Genomic DNA, 9,123 nt, shown 5'->3' on the forward strand with positions numbered 1-9,123 from the left:
ACAGTTGTTATTCGTTATTTACCATGAAACACAGGAGACGTGACAAGAAAATGAAGGTCTTTGGACATTAAGTCCATGATGGACACTCAAGAGTCAATTAGAATATAAAGTTCTGACCATCACGAGTTTTGACTCCGAAGACAACACATGGGACGATATTCTTGAAACCTACTGACAGCGACCATGTACAGAAACACGACACACGCTGATCAAACAATGCAGTTTAATTGATGATGTTGGTATCATGTGCAAACAGTGTTGACAAGTCAATGTAAGTGAGAGTCGCGTGTGGAACACATCCAGTCTGCGTCTCCATGTGGCTCTACAAACAAATGAAACATCTCTTTTTGTGGTAGTATCTGTGTGATTATATTTTCCCCGTCGTGCTCCTGTACGTCAACACAGCGAAGCGAAAGGACAAAGGCACATCGTATTCACTGAGGAAAAAGAAGCGTATCCGGCGAAATACATGGTGACATTTGCAGCATGAAGGCATTTTGTTTGGTCGGCAGGACGTTTTGAAGCTCTGTCACATGAATGTTTCTTCTCCACCTCTCTGGTGCATTCAGATCACACGTGACGATCGCTTGGATATTTGCACGTATTTTCTTTCACGTATTTACAGACAATCGGCAACATCGCCGGACACGAGCTGGAGTCCACCGTTAACTCACCGGGCGGTAACATGACGTCAGGCGACGTCTGAATGCACCAGTTTATAGGAACAAGGAGACAAATGTTCCGAGCGGGACGATAAGAATCAGTTTTTTGTCTCAATGTGTGTTAATGGGACAATAAAACTCCAGAGAAGTTGAATTAGCGGAGTGCGTACGTCTCTCTAAGGGCCACAGGCGACTGGAGCTGCGTCCAATGAGTGAGCCGCCTGTGGCTCCGCGTGACTCTTAGTTCACGGGTCCCGGTTGGCTCGTGATTGGGCCGACGTGAACACCAACCAAGTGGGTCTCTTGTCAGTTTTTCCACTCCGGCCGGGACCAGAGAGGACGAAGTGAAACGAGAGGCGAACGACACGGAACTGAAGGAGAGAGAAGAACGGGATGGATTTAAATATTCATCTCCGTCCGTCTTCTTCACGTCTCTTTAGTCAGGGCTCGATTCACACACTCACACTCACACTCACACACACACACACACACACACACACACGAAAATGAACATGCATGTCAGGAAATCCCGTAGAATCTGGGTGGATTAGTCCTTGTCCTTCACCCTTCCTGTTCCGTAATATAAATGGGTCTTTGTGTGTGTGTGTGTGTGTGTGTGTGTGTGTGTTTGCGCGTCCACGAAGATCTTAAACACCTAAATACACACTTGGGAATTTCTGCACAAACAGACACACACGAAAATACTGTTAATTTGCTCAAACATAGTGTGTGTGTGTGTGTGTGTGTGTGTGTGTGTGTGTGTGTGTGTGCACGCTTATCTGCCTCCATCCATCTGAAAACCTTCTTTGTGCGACTAAAGCTCAAAGATCAACAAGAGCAAATCCACGACTTAACCTGCTGAACCCTGAGAGCGTTGAAAGACTGGAGGAGGAAGAGGAGGAGCACAGAAATCATTAGAGGCAGGAGGACAAGGAAGCAGAGGAGAAGGAAACTCAGAGGGGGGAAGGAGAAGAGGAGGAGGAAGAAGAGAGTGAGATGACGGAGGTGAAGGACGCAGAGGCACAGTGAAGCAGGAGGAAGAAAAGAGGAGGAGGAGGAGGAGGAGGGAGAACAGGGGAGGAGCAGAAGGAAAAAAAAGAAAACGAAGTAGAATTTGATGGAGGAGAGGGACGAACAGGAGCAGGAGGAGAAAAGGAGGAGGAGGAAGGAGACGACTGGGAAGGAAGAGAGGAGGAGATGAAGAGGAGCAGAAACGAAGGAGGATGAAAGGGCAGAAGAAGAAGGGAGGAGGAGGAGGAGGATGTGGACTCTGACAATTCAAAGAGAGTAAATTGCTGAAATGTTCCCTCTTGCTCTCGCCTGGGAAACAGCGGGCGGTAAAAAAGATCAAGCGGCAAAACATCTCAAATCTCTGAGTCTGTTTCCGAATATCTTTTCTTTTTGGGAACGCGCCGGAGCTTTTTATTCTCCCTTTTCTCTCAGCGTGAGCGCAGATGAGACGGAGCGAGAGATGAAAGCGGGCGGCGGAGGGACGGCGAGGACACGAGGGCTGGCGGCCGCCGGCGACACGTGCTGAGATCTGATGGCAACTCACTGATGGTGAAGCGACACACAGACACACACACACACACACGTGTCACATCAGTGAATCGCACGGTGGCCGATAAGAGTCAGATCGAGTTCACCGGTTCATCACTGATGCTCTCATTCGCTCTCTGAAACTTTGGGAGGAAGACAGAATCAAAGGAACGAAGAAATAACACGAATCTTCCTCCCGCGCCCGCCGCCATCGTCATCATCATCATCTTCATCATCACTGAGCGGCCTTGGCCGGTCCGAACGGTCCCACCATCTTCATGGCAACGTAGTTCTGCAGGATAAAGAAGAAGAAGTAGAAGAAAAAGTTATTTTTCCTCCTCATCGTCGTCTTTCTTACTTGAGCTCCTCGTCTTCCTCCTCCTGTTTTAACCCCTCGGCCAATCAGGTGAAGGGACGGGACGGGGGGCCAGGGAGGAACCCGTTAAATTATGACATCAGATCCAAATCACGTACTGTTACATTTCCCCTATGAGGTCTGGTGTATGATGTTTAACATGTATTCTAATAATAAAAAAAATAAATCTTATCATCATTCTTATGTTGCTTTTATGTCTCTACAATATTCTGGGTTAGTTGCCATTGCAACAACTTTCTAGTATCGTATGAAAAACTACAATAAAAGAACATCAATAATAATAATAACAAACAATGGTTTTCACTTAGACCATATACATTGAGTCGTATTATTACAGTATCTGTAGTACAGGTAACACCATAAAAGAATATTCTGACATACAAACATTAAATATTACACATTATAAAGATAAATCCCTGTTTGCACATTTGCGCTGCAATGAAAGTTCAGTGTCGAGTCTTTACAAACTCGTTGGTTGTTTCTTAAACCTTTTTTGTTTTTCATTTAAATCATATCATCGAGATATTAAATATAGAGAATTATTCCACAGAGCGATGTCTCCGCCAGATCAAAACATATTTTATCATGAGTCTTTACTTTACTGTTCCTTTTTTTAAAAATTGTGCCTATTTTTGTGTAATTGTTCACACACACACACACACAGAGGAACTCAAACTTGCCGGGAAGGAGTAGAGGAAGACGCCGAAGAAGAGGAAGAGGAGGAAGAGGAGGACGAAGAGGACGATGAACCACTTGAAGCGCCTCCACAGGATGAACTTGAGGGTCTTAAAGGGGGAGGAGAACCACAGGAAGGAGGTCTCGGGACGCCTGGGAGGAGGAGGAGGAGCAGGAGGTCACGGTCACTGCTGCAGTGTGTGTGTGTGTGTGTGTGTGTGTGTGTGTGACTCACTGAGGCTCCTCCAGGTGAGGGTTCATGTTGGGCTCGTCCCTGCCGAGGCCGGCCGGCCTCTCCTCCTGCTCCGGCTCCGTCACGATCTCCAGCGACATCTCCACCTTCCCCTGAAACACAGACAACAGCGTTCGCATATTGAGTATTGATGACATATCAATATCAATATATATATATCTGCTTGGTGAATATGTGTGTTCCCACCGCGATGATCTTCTGCCCGTTGACCTCGCAGGTGCAGGGCCACCAGCCCTTCACCGTCTTCTGCTCGAACAGCGACACCAGGGCGTCGGCCGACTGCTGCAGCAGCTGCAGGTCGCATGTCCCCGGAGACTTGGCCGGACGCAGCATGTGGTTCAGGTCCATCACCAGGTGACCTGAGGAGACATTCGGTCACGGTGGACAAAACACACCCCGGCGACCCGACGATCCTCACGAACACACACACCCTAGGTGAAAGGTGACCTCACATATTAGCAGCATCGATGGCCTGTGTTGTTTCATCTAGGACTCAGAGTCTTACAGGACGGAGCTCGTGGGACACGTGGCTCCGACCAGTACGAAGCCTTCTCTTAATGAATAATTAATGAGCGAGTTCAGGGTGAATTATGGACGTTCCCGTGGCGACGGGCAGTTAGTTAGGAAGCAACGGTTTGATCACTGTTGACATTGGTTGTGGGCAGACTGAACGGCCCAGACCAGACGTTTTTCCAGAGTCGGCTGCAGTTTGACAGTGTGATTGTAGGAAAACGGCTGGTGTCTGACCCTCGCGCCGCGCCGGAAGATTAACCGTCGGCGGTCCGGGGCTGACGAGCCCAAGACGGACAGGCACGGAAACAAAATGCTTTGAGGTGGCGACGAGCGCCCGCAAGACTTTCGCGAGGCCGAACGCAAGTCGAGCGAGAAGGTGATGGACAGGAACCGATCAGAATCTGGATTCCTCATCTTCCGACGCTCGCCCTCGTCCCCTCTTCTTCTTCTTCTCCCTTGGCAGGGGAGGAGGAGATGAAGTGAAGCAGGCGGAGTGAAAGAGGAGAGGCGCGGCGGCGGAGGTATGTCGAGGCGCCCGGGCAGCGTCAGGGGTGAGGGAGAGGCGGAATTTGGACAGCTTGAGTCTGGAGAAGAGAAAATAAAAATGGGCCCTTCCTCTCTGTGAAAAATGTGCCGACGCAGTGGAAACAGAATAGTGTTAATTCTGAAGATAAATGTTATCACAGTCCTTTTTGTCTGTGGACACACACACACACACACACACACACACACAGCTCCCTGGATGGATTCAACACCAACTACGGTCTGAATGTCTGGTACGAACCATTTCCAGTAAAACTATTTTCAAGTAAATTCAAATTGAAGAAAGTCAAAAATGTGGACATGGCAGCTGAGACGCCGGAATCCTTCACTGCAATTGGTCAAAATTTTTAAAAACAGTCTTTTCACATATGTTCTAGTCTGATACTAAACTACACAAAATTTCAGCCTAATATTCCTGTCTGGAAAGCTCCGATAGTAACTCTGTAAACGTTAAACTCTTTACGTTCTCCGAGCAGGTTCGTCTGTTTGTCAGCAGGGTTTCGCAAAAGCAACTGCAGAGATTTCCACGGAACTTGGTGAGATGATTGAACATGGGCCGAGAAAGAACGCTTCAAATTGAGGTGCAGCGCCTGAATTTTAATTCCATCATATTAAGAATTAGCCGGGTTTTTTTGGGGGCCGTTTCTCCAGGAAATGATTCTTCATGACTCAGGAATGTTTAGGGGATCACGTTCATCCAAGTCTCAGAAAGGAAACCAGTTCTAACTGACGCATAACTCCGGGTTCTTCCTCGGGTCATGCCCCTCATCGCTTCCCTATTCATTTATCTTTTCATCCGAGCGCCTCAGAAGCGGTTGGGTGATTTACCGAGGTAGTCGTCGAAGGAGAACCTGTCGTTGTCCCAGATCTGGACGGTGAGTTTCGGAGCCAGTTTGGTCTCGGCTTTGTCCACGCTCCAGAAGTGTTCCTGCGGATCGGAGGGAGGGAGACGAGAGGAAACTGTTAGTTCATCTCCAAACTAGTTTTTAACGCGAGAAGAATTTATACATGCATGTGTGTAAAGAGCAGAGCAGCTCGGGGGAACGCGTCGTGTGTGTGTGTGTGTGTGTGTGTGTGTGTGTGTGTGTCACCGCTGGTAAGTTCACACTAAACTGCCAGACAGTATCTGAGCCGGTGTCGCCTCGCTGCCAACGGGCTTCACTCTGCTGCTGCTGCTTCCTCTCGTTGTCTTTCCACTCGCTCAGTCGTCTGTTTTTATCTCTTTCAATGTCCATGAAATATATGTATGTATATATATATATATATATATATATATATATATATATATATATATATATATATATATTTACATCACGACGAACACGGAGGTTTCTGTCCACATTTACAGACTTGCATGAGACTCGAGTGGATGCGTGAAGATGCCGTTTATTAAAATGCACAGACATGTTCAGTTCAAATTTTTTTTCTTCCATTTCTGTTCTTTTAGACTTTTTCCTCCGAGGTCTTAAGACTCCTTTCGATCTTCCTCTCAATATCCGATCAAACTATCGGTGACGCTCGTCTTTGAATGTGTAGTTTCACCTCTGATCGCTTAGAATTATAATTGTGAAATATGCATAAACAAAAAAGATCTGCTCTGTTGTGTGCAGCGTGTTCAAGTCATCAATGTCACGACTTCACGCAGCCTCTCTGCATCAGAGTCTAAATCCACACACACACACACACACACACACACACACACGTGTCATGACAACGCACTCAAACACCGAGTGTAAACACACTGTGTGTGTGTGTGTGTGTGTGTGTGTCAGTGTCAATGTCAATATGTGTGTGTGTGTGTGTGTGTGTGTGTGTGTGTGTGTGTGTGTGTGTGTGTGTGTGTGTGTGTGTGTGTGTTCACTTGGCTCATTTCATCCGCAAACTCAGTCCAAGTACATTAAGTTATCACTCCGCAGCTTTCACAAGAAGGGGTGGGACGCTGCATACGAGTGTGTGTGTGTGTGTGTGACTGCTCTCTGCAATATCTAACAGCATCAATCAACTTCCTTCTCGTTGCCAGGGCGCTAAGTACAGAGTCGTGTTCAGTCTCCTCGCTCTATTCCTCCGTCTCCCTCTCTCTCTCTCTCAAATCAAAAAAAAACTGTATTGGCATAAATGTGTGGCTACATTATTACGCTAAATTACACACCGCTGAAACCAATGAACCGGTGATTTTCTCTCTCTCTCACTCCCTCCTGCTTTTTTCTCCTTAAATTATTTGGAGATTATTTTGTTTGATGGTCATAATAAAATCTCAATCCTCGTAGCCACGCTGCAAAATTAACCATCTCTTCTGCAGATACAAGGTCCAACCTCTACACATATACACACACACACACGTGTGTTATGAAGTATAAATAATTAGAAAATGTAAAAAATTCAACTGATGAAATTTTGAATCAAGTTTCAAAAATATGAGGGTCTTTAAATACGTTGATTTTCTGCAGAGTAAAAACTGCTCTGATGTTTTTCCATTGGGTTTATTGGACTTTAAAGCTTCTGTGAAATTCATAATAACTTCAGACGTTCACGTTGGTATAGAAATTGTGAAGAAAACGCTACTCGTGCAACTGTCGTCCCAACGGAGGTTGCCCCTTCCGTTACTAAGCAACCAAAAACATTTGTCCAACTAGTTATAAGCCTCACTGACTATAATAACTTGATGAAGTGTAAGATTAAAACGTTTTTTAAGATTAAATAAAGATCTGATTCATCAAGAAAACAATCCTTAGTTGAAGCTCAAGCTTCGCTCCTTCAATCACAGAATTCAGAGACAATTTCTCAAAGCCCCAGTGTGTAATTTTCTGGTGGTGAGGTTGCAAACCGCAACCAACCGAGTGACCGACGGGGACACTTCATGGCGCCGCACCGCCGATTCCATTTCCCGTCAGCGTCTGAAAATTCAACGTGAACGCGACGTGTTCTGGAGCGTTTAGTTCAACAACCGTATTCAACACGACGTAGAAACATGGAGACTCACACGGAGGTCGGCCCACCTCATGTGACTATACTTAACAGTTGATAATACACATATGACACATAGTTATGGGCAATATATTAAATTTCTTTGACTAAGTTCCTTTAAATATTACGCACTGTAGCTTTAAAGTGCGACGTGCCCCGACACAGTCCGACACTGCCGAGCGTCGCCGGCGCTGCTGATTCGTCCCTGTGACTCGCCGACTACGTCACCGACCTCTGAGGCCTCAGGTTAGGCTTCACTAAACGCCGTCCCTGACTCCGGCTCTGTTTCGGAGCAAAAAGACTCTCCTCAGCCGCTCCCTGATTGAGGACGCTGCTCCGAGCGGGCGAACGCCGTCGTAAACCACGTCGGCTGCGGAGCGGCTAAAGAGGCTCGCGGCCCGCGCCAAGGAAAGCAAACGACGGCCACGCTGTTATTCCACTTTGCAGCGCGATGTTGTTTTAGCTCTTCGCTCGGTGTTTCTGTTGGGTCTCTCAGATCCAATAACAACCCTAACTCACTCCTCCCTCTTGTAAAAGTGTCACTTCATTAATTTAGCTTAATTGTAGATCACTGCAGATTAGTCGGCGGGACACGGGTCCGTCTAGACACTATTATTATTATTATTATTAGAGCTTTTATTTGATCTGACTCGTGCAGCATGAAATACTCTTTTTCTGACTCTGTCACATCGTGTGAAGTCGACTGAAGACTGCGAAACTTATATAAACACAACTGATTTGTTAAAGAGCTAAATTTGTTGGAGCCATGAACGTTTCCACTGGATCGACTGTATATGTTACAAACTTTAGATCTTGCGATGTCGTCACGGAGATATACGGCTAAAATAATTATTTACACTTGCTTCTAGACAAGAAGGCCACATTTAATTTTAATTTTGGCAAATGCACTCTTGGGAATATATTACCATATATATCAGAATTGATGGCGATCAACATTTTTCGACGGTGACGCTCGGAGAAAAAAAGTGAAAGAAGTCAAATGGGCGTGTCTAAAGGAGGAGCAGGAGGATCGTCGTGTTTTTATCAGTCAAATTTGAATCAGGCTGGTTCCCTGGTTCCCTGGTTCCTACCTTCCGTTCGACGACACACACTTGCTCCGCCGGTAAGTAGCTGAAGGGAAACAGGAATCTGTAGTTGAAGTTCCCCTCTCCGCCCAGCGAGCGGTAGTGGACGTCCGTCTTCTGCTTGTTGTGCTCGTGGCCGTCGAGCCAGCTGACAGACAGACAGACAGGTCGCCGTGGTTACGATAGAATTCATGAAGAAGGGAAGAGGAAGAGAGAGAGGCAGCGTTCACTTCCTGCTCGTACCCTTTGACGTAGATGTCGCTCATCCTCTCCCCGGTGACGCTGACGTCGTCCAGGATGACGTCACTGGTGTTCCAGATGATGCACCGCAGGAAAAACCTGAAGAGGAACAGATCTTATCACTATAGTGATTGTATTGATCACTGTTCAATGACCGCGTGAAAGAGAAGAAGAGGATCGATCGATTGATCTAGTGGTTGTTAGACTCAGTTGTGTTTCACGAACTTGTCAGATTTCTTTGATTGAGAGATTTACAGTCCTGATTGATTGATT

The 9,123-nt window shown here is 46.5% G+C and overlaps 1 protein-coding gene across 11 annotated transcripts in view; it reads right to left on the minus strand.

The window, feature by feature from the left end:
- Window positions 1–206: 206 nt before the first annotated feature.
- Window positions 207–9,123, minus strand: part of dysf (dysferlin, limb girdle muscular dystrophy 2B (autosomal recessive)) — a 54,610-nt gene continuing 45,693 nt past the window's right edge. For all 11 annotated transcript variants that reach the window (XM_035605270.2, XM_035605255.2, XM_035605239.2 and 8 more), the window contains 7 exons: window positions 8,854–8,949; window positions 8,617–8,758; window positions 5,390–5,489; window positions 3,692–3,864; window positions 3,488–3,597; window positions 3,258–3,405; window positions 207–2,493 (listed from right to left, as the gene is read on the minus strand). In XM_035605270.2, the coding sequence (XP_035461163.2) occupies window positions 2,437–2,493; window positions 3,258–3,405; window positions 3,488–3,597; window positions 3,692–3,864; window positions 5,390–5,489; window positions 8,617–8,758; window positions 8,854–8,949 (826 nt within the window). In that variant the 3' untranslated portion in view covers window positions 207–2,436. The remainder of the gene's footprint in view (window positions 2,494–3,257; window positions 3,406–3,487; window positions 3,598–3,691; window positions 3,865–5,389; window positions 5,490–8,616; window positions 8,759–8,853; window positions 8,950–9,123) is intronic.

This window comes from Scophthalmus maximus, chromosome 12 (assembly GCF_022379125.1).
Source record: "Scophthalmus maximus strain ysfricsl-2021 chromosome 12, ASM2237912v1, whole genome shotgun sequence".
Classification (NCBI taxonomy): Eukaryota; Metazoa; Chordata; class Actinopteri; order Pleuronectiformes; family Scophthalmidae; genus Scophthalmus; species Scophthalmus maximus.